Below are 23,807 nucleotides of genomic sequence, written 5' to 3'. Positions count from 1 at the left end.
TATATAATTACAATGTGTCAATAAAAAATATGGGAAAAATCTGTATAATTATACTGTTAAAAAATACACCACTTCACCTGGTCTAAGTGCTTTGGAAACAAGCATGTGACATTTACTGCTTGTTGTCTATTCAATGCTATTTATTTGGCCAGCAATGTGTTCAGTCTACCCTGCAGATAGCTATGGCCTATTGAACTTCCAGGACATTCTTCTTTCTTTCTTTCTTTCTTTCTTTCTTTCTTTTTAAATAGTTTTTAGTTGTCAGTGGATTATTTATTTATTTATTTATATGTGGTGCTGAGGATCAAACCCAGGACCTCACACATGCCCCACAAGTGCTTTACCACTGAGCTACAACTCCAGCCCACCCAGAACATTTATTTAAGGGGACTGACTCAGTCAAGAGGAACAAACAGCCTTTCCCCCTTTTCCTATCTGTAACTCTACCAGCTATCATTTGATCTAGAGGTTTGAAGCCATGTGCTAAGGATAATTGGGCAGGAAAAAAAAAAAAGAATCTTGGGTTCTTGTTGACATGAGAAAAATCACAGCAACCCTGTGATGCTTATCTTATTTTGGGGTTGGGGTACGAGTACTGGGAATTGAACTCAGGAGCACTCAACCACTGAGCCACATCCCCAGCCCTATTTTATATTTTTATTGAGAGACAGGGTCTCACTGAGTTGTTTAGCTCCTCACTTCTGATGGGGCTGGCTTTAAACTCAGAGATTCTCTTGTCTTAGCCTCCAGAGCTACTGGGATTACAGGCATGTGACATTGCACCTGGCACCTGTCTTCTTTTATGTGAGAGAATAAATTTCTAATTTGTTTAAACCATTGGAGGCAACTCTTTCTGGCAATTGAGCATGATTCTCAACACAGCATTGAGATTTTTGTGCAACTGCTGGACATAGTGGCCCACCCAGTAAACCTGGCAATTTGGGGGAAGCTAAGGTAGGAGGGTCTCAAGTTTCAGGACATCAGGACAGCCTCATCAACTTAGGCCCTAAGCAACTTAATGAGACCCTGTCTCAAAATAAAAAAAAAGGTCTAGGGATGTAGCTGCCCCTAGGTCCAAGACCTAGTACCAAATTTAAAAGAAAGATTTTTTTTTTTTTTTTTTTTTTTTGCGGTGCTAGGGATCAAACCCAGGGCCTTGTGCTTGCAAGGCAAGCACTCTACCGACTGAGGTATCTCCCCAGCCCCAAAAGATATTTTTTAAAAATGTATTTTTTTAGATGTTGATAGACCTTACTTTATTCATTTATTTATATGTGGTGCTGAGAATCGAACCCTGTGCCTCACACACGTTAGGCAAGCACTCTACCACTGAGTTACAATCTCAGCCTGAAAAGAAAGATTTTTAAGGCAACTTATAAATTCGTATGCTTCCCTTTAAAAAAATTTTTGATTTTCCTTATTGCTTTTAAAATAATGTTCAAATACTATGATTTTCAAGTTCCTTATCTGCCCCAATTGCGTGCTTCTCTAGTCTTTATCTCTCTTCATATCCTCATACTGAAATTTACTTAGATTTTCTAAATGTCTTTATGTATTTGTATAAACTCCTACCTCTGCCTACAACAGTGGTCCTCTAAGTGTGGCTCAAAACACAGTATGGGGGCTGGGGCTGTAACTCAGTGGCAGAGAGCTTGCCTAGCACATGCAAGGCACTGGGTTAATCCTTTGTACCACATAAAAATAAACAAATAAAATAAAGGCATTCTGTCCATCTACAGCTACAAAATAAATACATAAATGCATACCACAGCATCCCTATCCCTGGGAAATTTGATAGATATGCAAAATTTTGGATCCATCCCAGACCTTAAGAAACAAACTCTGAGGATGTAGCTCAGTGGTAAAGAGCCTGTTAGTTCAATCCCAGGTACCAGAAAAACGAAACGAAACGAAACGAAACGAAAAGAAAAGAAAAAGAAAGAAAAGAAAAGAGAAAGAAAGAAAGAAAGAAAGAAAGAAAGAAAGAAAGAAAGAAAGAAAGAAAGAAAAGAAAAGAAAAGAAAAGAAAAGAAAGGAAAGAAAAGAAAAGCAACAGAAACTCTGGGCTGAGGATATAGTTTACTGAGAAAAATTAATGTTTTATCATCTTTGTGACTTGTCTGTTGAAGCCAAAATTTTCTAAAAGATTATTTATATTTAATTTGAGATGCTTATGTAGAGAAAAGAAATACCCAATTAAAAAATCATGTATTAAAAATTTCTAGGGCTGGGGAGATAGCTCAGCTGGTAGAGTGCTTGCCTTGCAAGCGTAAGGCCCTGAGTTCGATCCCTAGTACCGCAAAAAAAAAAAAAAAAAAAAAAAAAAAATTCTACTAGGACTGGGGATATAGCTCAGTTGGTAGATTGTTTGCCTTGCAAGTACAAGGCCCTGGGTTCAATCCCCAGCACCACAAAAAAAAAAAAAAAAAAAAAATTCTACTAATATTCTACTAATATGTCAATAAAAGTATAGCAATGGGGACCAACTGGCATCTGCATCCATCTGCTGTGTTAAGAAATATCTTATTTTCATCCCTTCCCTAAAATAGGAATAAGCCACTTGTCTAGTTGCTAATGGAGTCCAAAGTCATCTCTCATACTCAGTAATTAATCTCTCAAAAGGCAGAAAAATATGGCAAATAAACAAGACCTTTCTTTAGGACAACAATCTTGTTAGGGTCCACATGCTGAAGCACGCCCTCGAAGATGCCACAAACCAATGTCAGTTTCACTCTTCTCCACAAAATCTGATTGAGGAAATGGTAGTCACTGCTGGGATCCATGCTCTTTGATTCCAAAAGAAGTCTTCAAATAATCTTCGTTAAGCATCCAAACACTTGAAAATTATTTAAGGAAATCTATGATTTTAAAAAGACCATTTTGAAAATATAATTACTTTCCCTTCTTCCCTATTTGTAAGGGATACAAATAAAAGGAGTAATTCAGTTTTGTTTATCTTTTCAGAGTGCTAATGAGAAAAGGACCATTGCAAGCACAACTCAAATTCAAACATGAGACTAAAAACTGAAAGACTTGGGGCAAGACAGGCTTGACTTCTTTATAAAATGAGCATAATATTATCTTCCTTTCTATTGAAAGCATAGATAAATAAAACAGAACATTTAGAGTTGTTTTAGTGGCACACTGTGCTGTTTTTGACAACGACCAAAAAAAGAAAAAGAAAAAGAAAAAAAAAAGAATAAAAAACTGATATTGGCAAAAGTACTTGCCAACACATGCTGCAATAAATTGTTTACCCAGAACTGTCTGGAATGTAACCTCTTCTGGATTAATATTTTGAGAGTGTGACATTATTACCAACCAAAGAATAAATGACAGAACAATCGCAATTTATGCATTACCAAATTGGCTTCCAAGATGTCACACTGTAAGGCCCATTCCCCACTACACTGACCATAGCTCAGGGACAAGGTTCCTGTAGTGTCACCAACCAGTCATGTGTAGCCTGACAGATTAAACTGCCACATGCCACACACTCAAATGTTTTTGCAAGAATGAAGTACTGTTATTAGAATTATAACAATCAAGTACAAAGAAAAAAACTCCACCTCGTAGAATAACTTTATAGTAAATGCTCTTAAGTTCTTCAGTGTATGTAACACTATCATTTAAAAGATTAACCCTTTCTTTTTTAAGCATCTTATCCAACAATTCTGTTATTTAGAAGTTCTTGTATTTAGAACCCTAGATATATTTGTTGTACTACAAAAGCTGCTTATTGCTGGGTGTGGTAGCATAGGCATGTAACTAGTCAACCTCAGTAATTTATACAGACCCTGTCGCAAAAAAAAAAAAAAAAAAATAGGACTGGGGTTATAGCTCAGTAGTTACGTGTCCCCATACTTGAAGGATATGGGGAATAAATCCAAGGTCATTTTCCCTATCTGCAGCTCTTCCCCCATCTGCCTTGTCTGGGGTAACTCCCTCACAAACCCAGTAAACCTCTGGATCAGGGATCTCCTTGCTTCTGTATCCACCACCAGCCTTCTCTCTTCAGAGAGGTAAGACCCCATTCCTTCAGTCTCTACCAAGTAGATACATTGCCCTTAGGCTAATCGGGACCCTGTTCCTCACCACTGAGATTGAGGGAAAGATGTTTCTCCAATCCCCATTGGAAAAGTTCAGTCCAGGACTGGCACACTGGTGACATAAAGAGTGCAGAGGACTCTTTTCCCTCAGCTGTCACTTCTATTGAACCTCCATATGGGAACTAGCCAATCAGTTCCCAGAGATACCTCCTTAAGTTGTCTCTCTACCAACTGTCAAGACCCCTCTACTCCCAAAATGACCTTGAAATTAAATGCCTCATTAGGCTCAGCACACAAATTTGGTCACAAAACAATTGAGATAGTCTGTACCAATGCCCCACAAAAAAACCTTTGATCAAGAAACTCTCCAAAATTTAAAAATTACCTATTACAGATTAGCAAAATTGTCTAAAATTTACAGAATGGCAAGGTTGTCTGAGGTTCTCTACCTCCAAGCTTTCTTTTTCTTTCACTCAATTACCAAATATATACCCTAGAACTTCACATACCTTCTGGTACTTTCTTCCTGTCTAATTATCATGGGTCTGCACCTGATACCCATAAAAACTTAAACAGTTAGGGAAGGATGTGAAGTCTTCCCAGAAGCAATTTCTAGATTCTGCTTTCAAGATCTTTAACAGTAGGGAAGACAAAACCAAACAGGAGAAGAAAAAGCATCTTAAAATTAAACATCAGCTCCTAGCTTCAGCCATCCATAGGCCTAAAAAAGCCACTGATGCTTGTGGCCCCACCAGACATCTCCTGGACCCTATTTCCACCCTATGTGGAAAAACTTGACATTAGGCAAGAGCTTGTCAAAATTCAACGCTCCCCCCCCACACCAGACATGAGCAGCGGGGACACTGGAAGATGAACTGTTCCCAGGGAAAAACGACCCTCCCCTCAGTGTAGCCAGCTTCCTAAGTCCCCTAATAGCAGGCCCAGATAACAGGGATGGTAAACAACCAAGCAGCAGGTAAATAATTCCCTGCTGAAGAAATTTTAAGAGCACAACTAGCTGGTAACTGTCCCCCGTTAAAATAGTTATCAAAAGGTTAATTAGTATCCTCCATTCCAAGTGAGGCCCCAGCCCAAAACCATGTAGAAAGGAGCCTTATTTCAAGCCCCTACCCTCAACTTACCTATGGAGAAAAATTTAACCTGTTTGTCACTGAGAGGAAAAATGACCCTAACCAAGTCCAACAGCCAGTGGCATGTCTCAGTCCTCATCCTCAAAAGTAATGGGAGATAATGTTTCATAATTTTCTGCATCCAAACCTGACCTTATTACCAACTGGAAAAAAAAGAGCTAAAAAATCCTTCAAAGCAATTTCCCTAGCCAGACCACCCTGAAACTTGCATTGCAATGGAAAGGGAAGACTCAATAGGGGGCCTAAAACTAAAGAAAAACGTGTGCCTTTAACTTTTCCCTGACTGCAACACAGAGAAATGACTTCAGGGTTCCCCCTCTCACTCCCTTTCTCTCTCTTTCTCATTCTCTCATGCTTCTTTACTGTAATAATTAATGACCATATCATTTTTTTCTAGGATTGTTTTTTAAATTTTGTATTTTTGAGATCATGATTTTGATTGTGCACTCCTAAGTTAAAATTTCTGATCAGACCTATCTTATCCAACTATAAAGGTGTTCAGAGGCCAATTTGCAAGGGTTGGTTCTTAAACTAATAGGTTTTAAAAAGTTATAAGGCCTTTGCTTGTTTGTTTTGTGTTTGTCTCATCTACATGTTTGTGTATGAAAATCAACATACAGAAAGCTCATGAGCTAAAATTTAAAAATATGGATCCAAATACCTTTGATTCACATGATTTAAAAGGTTCAATTTAAACTGGGTAAACAAATGCAAGTAAAGGGTATCTTTAAAGTTATTAAGTGAATGCTATTCAGTGCACTTGTCTGATACCTTGATTCTTACAGTCAGTAAGTATATTAGATTTGACATGTACATAATCTTAAATGTGTTTGTTAAAGACATCTGATTAACTTGCAAAGTTAAAATGCTGTTAAATATAACATCAAGTACTCTTAATTTCTTGAATTCCATGGGGTGATATACTTGAACATTGCTCAAGTATTGTTTGTGTTTTCATGAATTAGTAAACAAGCAGATGTGATACTAAGTACTTGAGGTCAGTAGATAGCAAAGAGAATATTTCCATTCTAGGTATAGAAATATTTAGTAGAAGGAAAAATGTTTATGGGTAAGAAAGTCTTTGGGTGATGAAATAAACATGAGGATCTATGCAAGTAAAAGGCAAATTTCAACAAGTTCATGTGTAACAAAGTTGGTTATATGTACATGAACAATCAGTTAAAGCTATTTAGGGTTTTTCCTTAAGGTCATATACTAATGTTCTGAGATAAAACCAAGGTTTAATCTATATGTTAACCTGACAAGGATTTCCTAAAACATTAACTTACTCTTAACATTGTTAGGTTTTATTCTTTAAAGCAACTAGTCTTAAAGAAATTAAGATCTATACAACCCTAATTACACTGCAACAACCTTTTTTTTCTTTTTTTTGTGGTGCTGGGGATTGAACCCAGGGCCTTGTGCTTGCAAGGCAAGCACTCTACTGACTGAGCTATCTCCCCAGCCCAACAACCATTATTTTTAGTATTATACTACATTACAGAGTCTAAATTTTCCTATAAAAGCTAAACTTGGTTACTATAAAAACATCAGTATAGTATACTAAATATGTTGATATCTTCCAGGTATACAAGTCTTTAAAACAGGGAGGTTAAAAGGACATTTTTACTAAGCTGATGTTCTCCAGACTAAAGTTGTCTGTGATGGTAATTTCAGACTTACAAGACTAACAAATTTCATTGGGGATTTATTTACATCATTCAATGTTTTGAACTGAACCTAAATCTTATGTTGCTTTTTATCCTGGGGTAAATGTGTAAAAGTATATCTAAAAGACAATGAAAGCCTAATCTGTTTATTGAAGGTTAATATTGTGAGACATGAAAGAATTTTGCCATTTTTCCACACAAAAGGAAAGTTAAAAGCTCTCTCAGTCTTTGACTCATGTTTTAAATGTAATGTTTTATTGTGTTAACATTCATTTAGACTCAGGAAAAAATATATGTAAACTTTTAAAATATGATTATTTAAGAAAAAGGCAAAGATCAGCTTCAGAACTGTAACAACTTACCTAAGATTTGTAAAGAGCCCTCCTTACCTGAGATAAGTCTCTGCCTCCCAACTTCCTGCATGTTAGAATGGCTCCAAAATAAGCCAGACTTTAGCTCATTTAAAGTTGTGTTCAAAAGACTGATTTTTGTTGTAAAGATCACTGTGATCTCAAACAGGGCATATAATGTATAACTCAGCCAAAATTCAAGATAACTATTACAGAAACTGAATAGGATTTTACTCTTGTTAATTTCATTTTATATTTTCCTTGTAAAACTCTACAGCTGTTGCCTGTTAATATTTTACAGAAGTACTACTTCAAGAACAAACAACCTGAATTAATTTAAGATAATAAGCTGTCAACTACAGGACAGACAGGATATAAGACTCACTTTTAGTACTAATACAGACCCCAATTAAATAAAAGGGGTAAATGATTGTAAGGTTATAGATATTAAAGTTAAAACCCAGTTCTCTTACTTTAAGACTGGTGAGATTGCCTTGCTGGATGTTTAAGGCCAAGGCTTAAAGTTTCAGGCTAAAAAAATGGGCCAAGAAAAACCAATATTTTGCTCCTGCCCCTCTGAGTCAGCCTAAACCCAGGGAACAAAAGAGCTCCTCTAGGGAGCTTTACAACTCTGGGCCACATGACCTCCCAATCAGGGAGATTAATGAGACCACTAGAGAACAGAAAGTCAATCAGTGCACCTGCTGCAAAGAGGAGGGTCATTGGAGAAGGGAGACATCCCTGATGCTTCCACGGGAAGCCACTTCATCAAGGAGACCCTACCTAGCTGATGGCACTAAAAGAGCTAAGAAGTTGCTCTCAAGTTCCCCAAGAGTGACCCCTATGGGAACTCAGCTGACTTTAACAGCATATAAGAACAAGGTCAATTTGACCAGCTTAATCTTAAACACCTAGCAAATAGTTATAACCAAAATAGTCATACCTGGACATTTAAAAAGAAAAACAATAATTCTTTTAATAGATCTTAGATGCACACTTGTGTCAATCCCACAGCCCTGATGCCCCCCAAATTCTGAAGTTTTTTCCTTTGCAAGACTCATAATTATCCCTGTCTACCAAAATTAGACTGACCTCTGACCTTATCTCCCTTACTCCTAAAACTGACAATTTACCTCACAACCAAAGCCTACCCATACCAATAACAGCACCCAGCAGATGTAGGAGAGCCCCCGAATTATTCCTTTACTCATAGGGCTAAAAACATCCATCAGGATTGGCACAGGAGCAGCCAGATTAGGAACCTGTGTTCACTATAAAATTGTCAGCACAGGTTATTGCAGGTATCCAATAGATCACTGATTTAATACTGACTTTTAAAAAATCAATTGAACTCCCTGGCATCTGTCATCCTGCAAAATCAAGGAAGAGTGCTCTTTCCATGTCAACCAACTGGGAGTGGTAATAGTCAAAGGTTAAACTCCAGGACCACCCAGAATATGGAAAATAGATCCGACTCAGGAGACTTTTTGGATCTGAAATGGTGATTTTCAATATAAAGTTTAAAAATGTTACCCATCTTAATATTTCCTTTCATATGGAATTCTATCTCACAGCATATGTATTAAATCCCTGTTTTATTGTCTGAACCTATTCAAGTACAATATGTCTCAAGAAATATTTGTTATGTTAAATGAGAACTGTGCTACAAAAATGTGTCAATCAAACTACATGGCAAAATTCAGGACAAACGTAGGATTCTCAAAAGACCAGTAATCACCTGACTCTTTGTAAAAGTGCTAAATGTTTTATCTGAGGGCTAATAACTGGCTTTGTTATCTCAGCTGGGATAATTTCTTCTGCATCTACATTCAGCAATTTCAAAGAATTTTACTGAGACCTGGAAAACTCAAGTACATATTGATCAGGAAAATTTAAGCAAAATTTAACTAAAAGATTCTGTTATATGGCTAGGAGAACAAGTACAAGATTTTTGATGGGATCAGAGACCTCAATGTTCTTATAACATTACCCGATTTTGTATTACTACAGTACTGCATAATGATGAGATTCAATGGCAAAGTGTATATAATCACCTAATGGGACTTAATCCTTTTCATAATGTTTCTATGGATGTATTGAAATTATAATCTCAGGTTCTGGCCATGGTTGATTCATGGGCACCTGCTTTTAACAATGAAGAGATTTGGAGCAAATTGGCTGAAAGACTCTCTTCCCTTAAACCTTTTAAATACTTTCCTATACATGTAGCTGGATTAGTACTATAACCATAGTGTTATCTCTGTTCTTGTTTTGCATAATCTGTCAAGCAGGACAGAACGATTAAAACATCAGGAAAATATGGTTCCAAGAAAAGGTTTCTTAGGGAGGTGACCTGCCAAACACAAGCTACCTCCCAGGACACATCTCCTCCCACACCCATCCCCTGACTTTTTGAAAAGGAGGACTTCACTCACGGTATTCTGGAGGACTCCTCCCACATATACCCTTCTTCAGCCTCAACCAGCAGTGTCTCCATGTTCTCTTCCCAAATTCTGAAAGGAGGAGGTCCCCCTACTTTGTCCCTTCTTAGCAGGAAGCAGCCAGATTTAATATTGACCCTGCAATTCACCCAAATCATTATCCCCTTTCAGAGTCTGGAATGAAGGATATACAGAATAACTTCAAGGACATTTTCCCTATCTGCAGCTCTTCCCCAATTGGCCTTGTTGGGGTAAAATTTAAAGCTTTTGTCATTTAAAATCCCAGGCCTCAGCCAGAGTGACCCCCCCCACCCTAATGGGTCAGTTGACCCCAATACAATAAGCCCCAGGAAATTCCCTATTCTCATTCTTGTCCCACTCTAATGGGATCAGTGGACCCCACTACAATGACCACCGGGCAATTATTATCCTCCAGTCCCACACTAACTGAAGCCTATAACCCAGACCCTTGCTTTAGCCTGCCACCATTTTTCTGCCCTGAAAATGAGCCATGCCAGGTGTTTGACCAATTGACTCCACTAATGACTACTGAATAAGCAAAAGCTTGCTGATCCGAGGTTGCTTCCCATCTCCTGCCTTCATCATGTGTTGTGCTAACAGTACCAAAAATAAATAAGTAATAATTCCAATAACAAAAACAAATAATAATAAAAGTTGCTTGTCTTTGCCACACTGGGAAAATGCAGAGAATTTTGCAATTTACTCTATAAAACAGTAATGAAATAACTAGAGCCTAGAAAGATGAATATTTACATAGCATTTGTAGTCACATAAATAATGATTTTTAGATTTTAGGGTCAAGTGCTTTCATAAGCATTATTTGATACTTGTAATAACCACAATCTAAATTACAGATGAGAAGAAAGAGGCTTAGAGATTTTAAGAAATCTGCCCAAAGTCACAAAGCTAGAAGATAACACAACCTAAAACTAAAACCAGTCCCCTACTGGAAGATATTTGTGGTCAAAAGTAAGACGAAGATCTGGGGTTGTAGCTCAGTGGCAGAGTGCTCGGCAGTACCTAGCATGTGTGAGGTACTGGGTTCAATCCTCAGCATCACATTAAAAAAAAGAAAGAAAGAAAGAAAATAAAGGTATTGTGTCCATCTACAACTAAAAAAAAAAAAAAAATTTTTTTTAAGTAAGACCAAGTGTTATGTATCCAGAAAGAGCATAAAACAAGTCATTAGAGAGCCTGAGAAAAATCATTCCTTGTTCAAGTTAACCAACAGCAAAAGAGGACTTTTTGCAAAAACAAAGGAGAAAGAGAAAACCTTGACAAGCTTTTATGGAGGCAACATTTATAGATGCAAAAGTAAATTTGTATTTTAAAAGATACCCAAGAAAGAAGTTTGTGAAATGCTTGGAAAACAAATGCTCGAGTGGGGTGTGGTGGTGCATGCCTGTGATTCCAGCTGAAGCAGGATGATTAAAAGTTCCAGGCTAATCTCAGAAAGTTAGCCAGACCCTGTGTCCCCCCCACCCCCCCCAAAAAAAAGGTCGGGATGTAGTTTAATGGCAAAATGCTCTAGGTTCAATTCCTGTACCTTCCTAACCCGAAAAGAAAGTTGAAGAAAAAAATAAAGTGTTAACACCAAGCAAAGTATGGTTTGTTTAAAGACAGCTGCAAACGGTAAGGTTCAAAAGTAGGAAGGAAAATGGTCAGGATTCAAAGGTAGGCTTCAAGGCAGAATGAGAAATGGGCATTCATGTGGCTGACATCAGTATTTTCCTAACAAACCGATATTTACAAGATAAAAAGCAGCTCCCCCCTGCCCCACCCCCGTTTTCTTTAGGTAGGTAACTAAAATATTACTGCTTGCATAATGAGAGTCAACTTCACCAGGTTCGACAAGAGCAAATCAATCATGAAAAACAACAGGGTGAGACTAGAACCTAAGCCTGTAAGGAACTTTTGGGGCCTCAGCCTAAGCCTTAGGTGAAGTTTAACCTAAGTTGATCTGGGAAAGTTTGTTAAGGTACTCATTAGGTACTAAGTGAGAGTGATCAGAATTTGATTCTTCCATATCTCAAACAGAAGTGAGGTTTTGAATAGAAGTGAGGGGGCAAGGAAGTGGAAGCCACAGGAAAATTACTCGTTCTCTTGAGGATGTATACTAAATTAATAAGTAGCTTTCAACTTTATCAAACAAGAATATGCTTTAAGAATAAAATGCAAAATTTCTCATTTTCAAGACAAAGTAAGAACTTCAAATAAACGGTGGTTTAAGCTAGGAATCCACTCCTCCATCTGTAGGTTCCCCCCTCACCGAAGAAATTTGGGAAATTCGGACCTTAATTTCAGCCAAGTGGTGAGTTCCTTGAACTTCAGTCTAGAAATAAAAGAAGGATCTCTATTAAAGAAGAAATTTCGGGGCACTTCAAGTCCCTGAGTGGCGGTTACCAAAGCACAGTCCCGAAGTAAACTATAGAAAATCTCTCAATGTCGGGCACCCAAACCGCACGGCCGACGCCCACGGGGCAGAACACCGAGGCGCGGTTTCCCGAAGAGCCAATTGACGCGCCGCCCGAGGCCGGCTCCCCAGCGCCCTCATGCGGCTGGGCGGAGAGAGAGCCTCCCGGGAAAGACGAAGTATGACTCCCAGCATGCAGTTTCCACGGGACACACCCTAGGGCTCCTCTACGTAAAATTTGTCTATTTTTATCACTTTTTTCTGCAATCTCAACACCCTGTAAGGTGAGATTCCTGGTGTTAAGAGTCTGTGAAAAACCGTTTGGCTGCACTGCCTGCCTGCCTCAGGTTAGTTTGTTGAAAAACGGTGGGTTGATGGAGTTGCCCCTTTAATTGAGGCTGCCAGCGCCTCAGTGGCATCGCCCCTTTAAGCCCGGTGGCAGCCGCGGTTCCGGGGGCGGGGTCTGTCTCTAGCCCAGCAGGAGCTGGCGCTGGGCTGATTCATTCGGGGGCTGGAACTCCGAGCGCCGACGTCGTCTCGGGTGCTGGGCGCGGCCTCGCTCTTCATTGGCTGGTCTTCCGGGCCGCCCTTCTCCGCGCACTACCCCTGGGTTCCCTCCCGGGTCCGCAGTAGAAACACTGCCCTCTCCCTTCTTGACCCCTAGCCCTTTCTTCCCTCCCACCCTCCCTTCTATTGCCTTTGCTTCAGGCGCCGCCGCTCCCGGAGGAGCTCCCGGCACAGCGATGGGGTCTCGGGCCTCCACGTTACTGCGGGACGAAGAGCTCGAGGAGATCAAGAAGGAGACCGGCTGTGAGTTCAGATTGGGGGTGGGAAGCCGGCCCCGCGCCTCCGGCCGGCCTCAAGACCGAGGGCGGTTGTCACTGAGGTCTGGATCTGGGGTGCTGTGAGTTTGGGGAGGGGGTCCTGGGCAGATTCAAGCATTGGCGCTTCGGGGGAACGAGGGCTGGAGGACCTGTTTGGCCGGCTGTAGCTTCCCGGAGTGTGGCTGTAGCTTTTGTGGGGTTGTCCTTTCCCTCAAAAGCGGGAGTCTCTATCACCCCTAGAGCGCGGACACCCCTCTTTCCTCCCTCCTTGACCATGAAAGTCCCCGAATTCCCTTCCTTTATCTTCCCTTGAATCAACCTTCCCTATAAAAAGGCATTTTGAACAGTAGCTTAGGCAAATTCAGGAACTTTGAATGGATCCTCTAGAAAACGTAATCTGTTCCTGTGACGTTTCTGAGCAAGGACCTATAGCCGCTGACATCTGTGCGGAAATCAAACAAATTCACACACCACAAATTGGAAACATAAGCTCAAAAAGCAGCACCGCATAAGGCTTTGGAAGATGTTACTTGTTGACTGTAGACTTAAAAATTGTCAGGGGTCTGAGAGCGTGAGGTGTCTTTCAATCTGAACTTTCGGAAGAAAAACATGGATGACCACCGGTTTTGTTTTGTTTTTTTTTAAACTTAAACTGAGGTTGTTTGCTGTCCTAATTTCATGTATATATTGATTCGTTTCACAGTGGCTATTGAAATTGGAAACATTCCAAATATCTCTGTGAGTTTGTACTAGGAACCGGTTTTTAAATAGTCCAGTCTCTTCTCGATTAACCTAAACAAAGGAGCAACAGGGTATAAGGAATTTAGAAGCTCTGTAAAACATCATAGTGTATTTGAATAGCTCTTGATAATGCAATTATGGTACAGTTGTATTGCTGCATATGATATTTTCTCAGTCATTCTTTATAACTCTTGTTGAGTTATAAGTTATGTAAGTTGTCTTTTTGGGATACTTGTCTTTGACGATGACTAATAAGTGATTTTGTGACCTACAGGCAGATAGTACTGAATGGTACTTGGGGAACTACAGTTACTGAGGCCTAGTAGTCTGGGGGAAATTAAAAACTGTCCTATGCTTTCTGACAAGTTCAACTTTTTAGAATCTTCAAGTTGGAAGAGGTGTTATCTAGCCTCATATCTTATCAAGTTGGTTTACTTCCTTCATCATCCTCTAACATATGGCCATTAAGCCTCTCCATAAAGATTTTTTTCTAACCATGATGACCTTACTACCTACCAAGGCAATCCTTTTCACAATTTTGAATGAATGACAGAAGTGGTTAACTATTTACAATTTGCAGTAGTTTGGCCATTTGACTTTATAGTCATTTTATGACTTATTCTCACTTCAGGAGTAGAAATGTTGGCATTTTGGATTCAGCAAGCATTTTATTACATTTTGTGGCCATGACCTCTGGCCATACTTGTAACTATAATGACTACTTTAGGTCTAGGATGACACCCAAATTAAAGCATTCGTACTTAAAAATTTTAAGTGTCACATAATAAGGAAGTGTTAACCATACTCAGTATGGGAAAAGCTATTTTTGCTGCAGAATGAAGGGAGCACTAATCCCATTCTCGTTTATTTACATTTGACCAAATGAAAAGGGCCTGGATTGCTAAAGATCTCTGGGTTATTTTACCATGTGACTTGGGGACAAACATTTAACTACCTTGGAAGAACTGTTTTCCAGTTGCTGAAGAGTGACTCAAGCATGAGGGAGATTGTCTTTTTTTTTTAACCAGGGATCGAACCCAGGGGTTCTTAACACTTAGTCACATCCTCAGCCCCCTTTTTAAAATATATCTTCAGTTGTAGATGGACACAATACCTTTTATTTCATTTTATTTATTTTTTTATGTGATGCTGAGTCTTGAACCCAGTACCTCACACCTGCTAGGCAAGTTGTTCTACCACTGAACCACAACCCTAGCCCATCCCCAGCCCTTTTTATTTCTTATTTTGAGACAGGGTCTATCTAAGTTGCTGAGTCTGGCTTTGAACTTGTGATCCTCCTGACTCAGCCTCCGAAGTTGCTGGGATTACAGGTATGCATCACCGTACCTAGCCCTAGGAGAGAGATTCTCAACCAAAATCAGTGTAATGTTGTACTAAACCAATAAACCTAGTGAAAAAATTGCTTGCTGAATTTTTGCAGTATCTGTGTTCAGTGTTATGCTAGATATTCAGAGAAAGTGGTAACAAAGACACCCACAATCTGGTAGAGGATATAAACCCCAAAAAAGATTAGCATTGTGACATAAGGAATTTGAAATTATGTGACACCCACCTTCAGAACTCAGGGAAAAGACAGTCTTTGTGAGCAGACCTTGTGGAGAATAGAAATTGGGCCTTGATGCATGCCTGAATGGATTAGATATGGATAAATTAACCTAGGGCATTTTGGGTGGCGTCCAGGAGCGATATCCACCAGCCTGTTACAAAGTAATTTCTCTACCCTATGAGGTAAGTCATCAGTTATTCTAGTTACTGCTCATCAGCAGAGTTGTTTTTTAAAACAGTAATTTTCGCATGATGCAAAGGTGTAGAATTAAAAACAACAGATACCTGGAGGGTTCAGAGGTAAAAATTTGTCCTATTTTCATCTGCCTCTTTTTTTTTTTTTTTTTTTTTTTTTTAATCAAGAATTGAACCTAGGAACTCTTAACTACTGAGCCACATCCCTAGCCCTTTTTATTTTTTATTTAGAGACAGGGTCTTGATGAGTTGCTTAGAGTCTCGCTAAATTGCTGAGACTGGCTTTGAACTCTCAATCCTTCTGCCCTAGCCTCCCAAACTGCTGGGATTACAGGCGTGCAACACTGGGCCCATCTCATCTGCCTCTTGTTGAGAGAGAATTTGGGAAACTATTAATCAGAAAAATTTATAAAGTATAAGACATTTTACTACTCCCTTTGCCAATAAGAAAATATATCATAATTTAAAAAACTGACTTTATATCTAATATGAAATCTTTGCATTGGAATTGGTTAGATTTAAACTTTTTTTTGGCAAATTTACATTGATTAGAATTCACATGACTAGTTTAGCTGGTATTTGAAATTTAGCAAGTAAATATTTGGAAAATCAATTCTAGGTAAGAATTAACCAGTGAGCAGAGAGTGGTGGCACATGCTTGTAATCCCAAGGAGGCTGAGGCAGGAAGATCTCAAGTTCAAGGCCAGTTTGGGCAATTTAGCAAGAACCCTGTCTCAAAATTTTAAAAGGGCTGGGATCATAGGTCAGGAATAAAGCTCTTATCTAACATGCATGAAGCCCCTGGGTTCAACTCCTAGTACAGATAAATAAATAAATAAATAAATAAATAAATAAATAAATAAAAAGAATTACCTATGAGCCTCATCTGCAAGATGAGAATAATAATAGTACCTGTTTTATAGGATCCATATGCTGGTAAGTGAAATAAATTAGGTAAATTATTTATAGAGTAGTCTGATGTAATAAGTGCCATTACTATAAGTGTTAGCTTTCATTATTTTGAACCCTAGATAAATTTATCTTTGGGGGAAAATATTATTTGCATATCCTATCCTCCTTGGGAGGCTAAGACAGGATTACTTGAGCCCAGGAGTTCAAGGCCAGCTTGGGCAATATAGCAAGACCCTGTCTCAAACACACATGTGCAAAAATATGTCTAGGGCTATGTAATTTTATATAATTTATAAAATATAAAAGTAACTTTATCTTTTTTGCTTATTTTAAGGGGTCATTGGATTATGGATTAAGTACAGATTTTTGCCAATTCTAAACAAGTAAAACTCAAAGAATAAAAATCTTGCTGTTTCTAACAGTTTAAGAAAAAACAAAAAATATTTTGTGTTGATAGCAAACATTTCCTAGATCATCTTTGTCCTACTACCTTCTTTCACATGTCTGTATTTTTATAAATTAAAGCTCAGTTGAGGTCTGGTATTGTGGGTCAGTGGAAGAGTGCTTACCTAGTATGTGTGAGGCACTGGGTTTGATCCTCAGCACCACATATAAATAAAAGGTCCATTGATAACAAAAAAAAAAATTTAAAGCTTAATTGAATAAAAGAAGTAATTGGAGCACAGTCTTCAGAGTTTGTATAGTCTCCACCCTTAGTTCTCTAAACTAGGAATAACCTGGTTGTGAATTACTTAAAACCTCAACTATGAGAAACAGTTTATGCCAACTTAATAGTGATGGAAGCAGATTGATTTATTTTTAGTCTGTACCTTCTGGTGTGTGTCATGTGATAATAGGGAGGGTATTGAACAGGTTTAGGAAGTAAGTTGTACAGGCTGGTGAGGTTTTGTTTGTTTGAAAGGGTGTAGTGATGATATGAAGGGTGTGGGTTTCTCTGTAGTTCAACAAAGAACACAAGTCTGGCAAAGGCAATTGCTTGAGAACAATTTCCTGAAGTTCAACTTTTGGCTGCTACTGCCTCCAAATGGAAGATCCCTCTATGGTCCTCTCCTGTCACACCATAGTGTTTAAAGGTCTTATTACTACAGAAGACCCTGATGTCTTCTGTTTTCTACTGAAATCTAAATGCATGGATAAGAAGCACCTTTTAGCTGATTTTGAATTAAGTAATTTGTAAAGCTTGTACTTTACTAGGTCTAGTTCAAAGTTTTATTCTCATTTGTTACCAGAAAGGGGTAAGAATAAACCACGTGTCGTGTTGGAAAACAGGGTTCTAATGGAGCCTCTAAACATTTTGTGGTAGGGGAAGGTGGTGCAGAACATAGAGTACTTAGAGATTTACTCATTTAGAAGACCATTGATCCCATCTGGGCACCACTTGTAATCCCAGAGATTCAGGAGACTGAGGCAGGAGGATGGCAAGTTTGAGACCAGCCTCAACCTTGTCTCACAATATAAAAAGCAATGGGGATGTAGCTTGGTGGTAAAGTGCTCCTGAATTCAGTTCCCAGTACAAAAAAAAAAAAATTTGATCCCAGCAGCTGCTACAAAGATATAAGCTGAGTTCTCTGTTTAGGAGAAGAGAAAAAAAAAAAAATCCAAAATATTATACTACAAAACAGTGATAAATACATTACATGCAGTAAACACTATTATGGAAAAGAGGGAATAGATAATTTAGGTTGTAGTGAGAAAGGAAATTTACTGTGAACTGAATTTGTAAGTTACAAGAGTTTAGTTTTCTTCCCCCAACTTTTTGTGATGAAAACTTTCACATATACAGAAAAGTTAAAAGAATACTATGCTGAACACCCATGTGCATTCCATTTGAATCAGCAGTTATTAACATTTTACTATATTTGCTTTATTTTCTTCCTTTCTTTTTTTTTTTTCTTTTTTTCCTGGGTTTGAACCTAGGGTCTCACTCATGCATACATGCGGAAACACATGCTCTACTGCTAAGCTATACTCCCAACTCCAATTTATGTTTTTAAAATATTTTTTAAGTCATCAATGAACCTTTATTTTATTTATTTATTTATATGCAGTACTGAGGATCAAACCCAGGTTATCACATAATGCCAGGCAAGCACTCTACCACTGAAACACAACCCCAACCAACCAATTTATGTTTTTTGATGAATAGTTTGAAAGTTGCAGCTATTGGAACTCTTTATCCCTTAATACTTCTGCATATCCTGAGAAAAGAGATTTTTCCAACATAACTGCAATATAATTATCACACCGAAGAAAGTTGACAACAAATTCTATAATATTATCTACCACTGAGTCCATATTCAAATATCCCCAATTATAAGAAGGTAGATTTTGTTTGTTTTATAAAATGTCTTTTAAGCCAGGCACTGTGGCACATGCCTATAATCCCAGCACCTCAGGAGGCTGAGGCAGGAGAATGGTGAGTTCAAAGCCAGCCTCAGCAAAAGCGAGGTGCTAAGCAACTCAGTGAGACTCTGACTCTAAATAAAATACAGAATAGGGCTGGGGATGTGGCTCAGTGGTTGAGTGTCCCTGAATTCAATCCCAGGTACCTGCTCCCCACCCCCACCAAAAAAAAAAAAAAAAAAAAAAAGATTTAGGATAAATGGTAAAATAATGTTTCTTATTCCCTTTTCGCTTTAATTCTTCCCTCTCCTTTCCACCTTGGTGCTTTGTACCTCTGCAAAATACTTTTCTATTCTGAGCACAAAACAGTGACAATAGAATGGTCTGTAGTCAGGAAAGTTAGCACTTTAAATAGTGATTTATACAATTTTAAATTTGGAAAGAATGTTATGATCTAGTCTAACCCTTTCAACTAACAAATAAGCCATTATACTTCTTTTATATTTAAATAATCTTTAAAATATAAAAGAATTATTTGCCTGTTGATAAAGAATACAGCTTCACTCAAAACATGCCGGTATGTAGAGACTTATATGAGAGTAACTGTCAACTCCTGAGAGGACCTTTGGGTTATCAAGAGTGGTACAGGTTTGGGGCATCTGTCTGGCTAGCTTAGCATCTGCCTTCATTTGTATAGCTACATGTGAATTGTATAGCTCCTTTAAAGTAGAATGAGGTTGTTCTGAGTTTTGCATATTGGAAGTTTTACTCTTTGTCATCAATTTAGCACCTAGATGAAAATTTTTTCTTTTTGTTAACAAGGCTCTCCCTACCCCACCAGCCCATAGTGCTGGGGATTGAGCCTAGAGTCTCAAGCATGCTAGGCAAGCACTTTACCCCAATCAACATAGCTTTCCCTTAACAATATCATGACATTAGTTCAGAAATTTAGAAGTTACTGGGGCACGATGGCACACGCCTATAATCCCAGCAGCTCAGGAGGCTGAGGCACGAGGATGGCAAGTTCAAAGCCAGCCTCAGCAAGGCACTAAGCAATTCAATGAGACCCTGCCTCTAAATAAATACAGAATAGGGCTGGGAATGTGGCTTCGTGATTGAGTGCCCCTGAGTTCAATCCACAGTACCCTCCTCCCCAAAAAAAAAAAAAAAAAAAAAAGAGAGAGAGAGAAATTGAGAAGACAGGTCCAGATATGACCATACAAGTAATGTTAGAAGTTGACTTTTGATTGTGTGTTTCTCCATTGACTTATATCCATATAACCAATTTGTCCTGGAAATAACAGCTTCATGATGCTACTTATATACATATTTATTGTGAACATGTTGGTAAATTATTATGTATTCAAGCAGCCATAAATTGATTTTTCCCCCTAAAACATGGGGTGTAATGCCACACCAGTACTTAGTAAGTAAGTTTTAAAAATTATAAGAGGCTTCTGGATCCCGTTCTATTAGATGATCTGGATTAGAAAGAAGTGTAATGGTTCCTTTGTTAGTTGAAGGGGTTGGACTAGATCATAAAATTCTTTCCAAATTTAAAATTGTATGAATCACTATATATATCTATATATCTATATAGATATATATATGGAGTTTCTAGAAGGATTCAAAAGAAGCTGGTAATCATGTTTTTCTATGGCGTAGGAGAATGGAAAACTGAGGTGTTAGGGAGATTTTCCAATGTGTATTTTTGTTCCATTTGCATTTTTTTATCATGTACATGGATTAAAGCTAGTATGAAAATTAAAATACATCTGGCACATGCCTGTGATCCCACTGACTTGAGAGGCTAATATAGGATGATTGCAAGTTTGAGACTGGCCTTATCAATTTAGTGAGGCTTTAAGCAACTTCACAGAGACCCTGTTTTAAAAAAGGCGGGGAATGAGGGTTGGAAGTGTAGGTCAGTGGTAGAATCCTCCTGGGTTCAATCCCTAGTACCAAAGAAAGGAAAGAAAAAAAAAAAAAAATTCCTTAAAGAAATCTGAGCTGGACTCTGTAATCCCATGGCTTCTGAAGCTGAGGCAGAGATGGTGAGTTCAAAGCCAGCCTCAGCAATTTAGCAAGACCCTAAGCAACTCAGTGAGACCCTATCTCTAAATAAAAGTTAAAAAAAAAAAAAAAAAAAGGGCTGGGGATGTACCTCAGTAGTTAAATGCCCCTGGGTTCAATCCCAAGTCCCCCCCCCCAAAAAAAAAAGCAATCTGAAATACATAATACTTAACACTAAAAACTGATCCAGTGGACTAAATTTTTTTTTTTTTTTTTTTTTTGTGGTACTGGGGATCAAACTCAGGGCCTTGTGCTTGCAAGGCAAGCACTCTACCAGCTGAGCTATCTCCCCAGCCCCAGTGGACTAAATATTATGCATTATTGAAAAGTACTGCATTAGTGCATGCCTGTAATCCCAGTGAGTCTGGAGGATCTAAAGTTCAAAGCCATCCTCAATAACTTAGCAAGACCCTGTCTCAAAATAAGAAATAAAAAGGGGTGGGGATGTGGCTTAGTGGTTAAGCGCCCTTGGGTTCAATCTCCAGTGTCCAAAAAAAAAAAAAAAAAAAAAAAAAAAACTCCAAAGCAATATAGAAACATTATGAATTAACTATGAAAAGTAAGCTATTACAACAAGATGAAGTATATAAAGGATAATAGAAATGAAAATAGCAATGTTGTATCTGTGAAGAAATTTTGTTTTTTCAAAAAATCTTTTGGGGAACTTAGTAATTCTTTAACTGACTTCTTTGCTAAACTAAAGGGAATTTTAGTACAAGAGCAGCCTTTGACGCCTGAGCCCAGATCAGAGTAAACAGGTCAGGTTCCTAAAGAAAAAGGTTGTGACTGGCAGAATCAGGAGGAAAGTTGAGAGTAACTAGTGCAACAATAAAAGTGTACCTTCAGGCTGGCTATGTCAGGATGGTAATGATAATAGCTAACCAGGAATGCTTACCAAGTACCAGGCACTTTGCCAAGCACTTTCTTTTCACCAGCTCACCACAGCCCCATTCACTTACCCCTTGCTGGTAAGCAGTGGTGCTATGAATGGAATCAGAATCTGTCTATCTGACCCTTAGCACTCTTCACATCTGCCTGACTGGCACAACAGTCTGCCTCTGCTTCCTAAGTGGCTGGACCCCTGCTGGCTCTACCCTGGATGGGAGTGATTCTTTCTGCTTCTCTGCTCTATTCTCCCATCATGTTAGAGTGCTAACCACGGAGCAGTGTCCCTCTTTGAGGGTGCCACCTAATTTTGAAGAAGTCACAGAGGCCCTAGTATGTCCTTTCCTCCCAGCTCTAGACCACTCACTTCCTGCTTCTCCTGTCTACCCTGTTTACTTTGTTCCATTATTCCTAATACTGCAAATCAAGTTTTGTTGCAGGAGTTGGGGGAGGAAGACAACTACCAGAACTACTTCATCCATCCCTTTAAGCCCCTGAAGGTGCAGCCTAGGACAAAGTCCGAACTCGGCACACCCTTTTTGGCTGTGATCTTTTTTCCTGTGATCACTCCATTCCCCGCTCCCTGCTGGTGCCTCTAATTTGCCAGGAGACTAATAAACTATTTCCCAGAAATGCTTGTTTACATTTTCAGAGTTTTGTGTACTTGCAGTAATTACCTAATTTTAATTGTCAACTTGTACTTGAGTTTACAGAGGTAATTCAGAATAAGGGACAAAATAACTTTCTTGCAGATGTCATCTGATGATAGCATGACCACTTTATAAATTGCCTAGTTTGTTTCTAGGAAAAAGTTCCTTTCCTGGGAACTCAGTGAAGTTCATGTAGTCACAGAAGAGGCTGACCCCAAGGTGTGATGTTCTTTTACCCATAGGTTACTCCTGAAGGAAGAGATTAGGCCTCTAATGCTTAGTGTAGTAGTAAACCAGATTTTCAAAATACAATCTGTTTGATATGCCTCCATCTTTAATTCAGCGCAGGTTTAATTCAGCAGTGCCAACCTGACACTTCAAACTGATTAGTAGATTTGAGTTTTTAATCAAAGCAAAGCGTGCATTTTCATAGCTTCTAACTCAGGGTGTTGAAATGTGAAAAATCTCAATTTCCTTTTCAATTAAATGTGGCTTTATTATGTTAAATCTTAACCATCAAATGTGTGACACATTGTATGTGAGTGTGATGCTGAGGTTCAAAACCAGGACCTTACTCATGCTAACCACACACTCTACAACTAAACTGCATTCCTAAACCCTACTTTTTTTTTTTTTTTTTTGTGGTGCTGGGGATTGAACCCAGGGCCTTGTGCATGCAAGGCAAGCACTCTACCAACTAAGCTATATCTCTAGCCCATAACATGTTTTTAATTAAACATGTTTTTAATCATTCTTGAGAGTCAATTTTGATTGTTCTTGATTTAGTTTATTTTTGAACTCCTTCCACTTTTTAGCTTTTAAACTTTCTTTGGTGGTGGTGGGGTACTGGGCATTCCTCTACCATTGAGCTACATCCCAGCCCTTTTTTACTTTTACTGAGACAGGGTCTCTTTAAGTTGCCTAGACGGGCCTAGAATTTGGGATTCTCCTACCTCAACCTCTTGAGTCCTTGGGATTACAGGCCTGTACTACTGGGCCTGACTAGATTTTGTGCTTTGACATTCTAGAGATGGCTTAGCGTTGCAACATCTCCCCATCCTACACACACAACAGAGCATTTGATGGTGGGCTATGGGTACAGTGTGAATGGGTGTCTACTTCCCGTATGGGACTAATTTTGTTCTCTTTAGTTTCCCACAGTCAGATCACTCGTCTCTACAGCCGGTTTACCAGCCTGGACAAAGGAGAGAATGGAACTCTCAGGTAGGCAGCTAGTATCTTTCTTTATTTTTTTCACAGAAAACAGAAACTCTCCTGCAGTGTCTAGATAGCCTTTATCCCAAGGGCAGACATGATAGGTGTCCAGCATGTTCAGGCAAAGAGGCATTTCATCACAGGTCTTTGAGCATCAGTCATCCGTGAGGGAATTAAATAAGCAGAACAGTGACAGTAAATTTACCACTAGGTGTTTCTTTATTCCAATTCCCCTTAGTTCAGGTGGCCATTATTTGGTCCTAGGAATATACTTTCAAGATTTCAGC

The 23,807-nt window shown here is 38.7% G+C and overlaps 2 protein-coding genes across 3 annotated transcripts in view; one reads left to right on the top strand and one right to left on the bottom strand.

Annotated features, from left to right (window-relative positions):
• Positions 1-12,120, bottom strand: part of Exd1 (exonuclease 3'-5' domain containing 1) — a 42,393-nt gene extending 30,273 nt beyond the window's left edge. The window contains exons 1-2 of the mRNA XM_047540978.1: positions 11,976-12,120; positions 2,651-2,858 (exon numbers count right to left, since the gene is read on the bottom strand). Coding sequence (XP_047396934.1) covers positions 2,651-2,783 — 133 coding nt within the window. The 5' untranslated portion in view covers positions 2,784-2,858; positions 11,976-12,120. The remainder of the gene's footprint in view (positions 1-2,650; positions 2,859-11,975) is intronic.
• Positions 12,121-12,302: 182 nt separating this feature from the next.
• Chp1 (calcineurin like EF-hand protein 1) overlaps positions 12,303-23,807 on the top strand; it is a 42,691-nt gene continuing 31,186 nt past the window's right edge. Inside the window, exons 1-3 of one of the 2 annotated variants that reach the window (XM_047540849.1) lie at positions 12,303-12,442; positions 12,804-12,905; positions 23,457-23,529. In XM_047540849.1, coding sequence (XP_047396805.1) covers positions 12,839-12,905; positions 23,457-23,529 — 140 coding nt within the window. In that variant the 5' untranslated portion in view covers positions 12,303-12,442; positions 12,804-12,838. Of the gene's footprint in view, positions 12,443-12,618; positions 12,906-23,456; positions 23,530-23,807 lie in introns of those variants that run through there. The other variant, XM_047540848.1, reaches the window with a different exon arrangement.

Source organism: Sciurus carolinensis, chromosome 2 (genome assembly GCF_902686445.1).
Source record: "Sciurus carolinensis chromosome 2, mSciCar1.2, whole genome shotgun sequence".
Lineage (NCBI taxonomy): Eukaryota > Metazoa > Chordata > Mammalia > Rodentia > Sciuridae > Sciurus > Sciurus carolinensis.
Note: the sequence above shows the minus strand (reverse complement) of the source record. Positions and strands in the feature narration are given on the sequence as shown.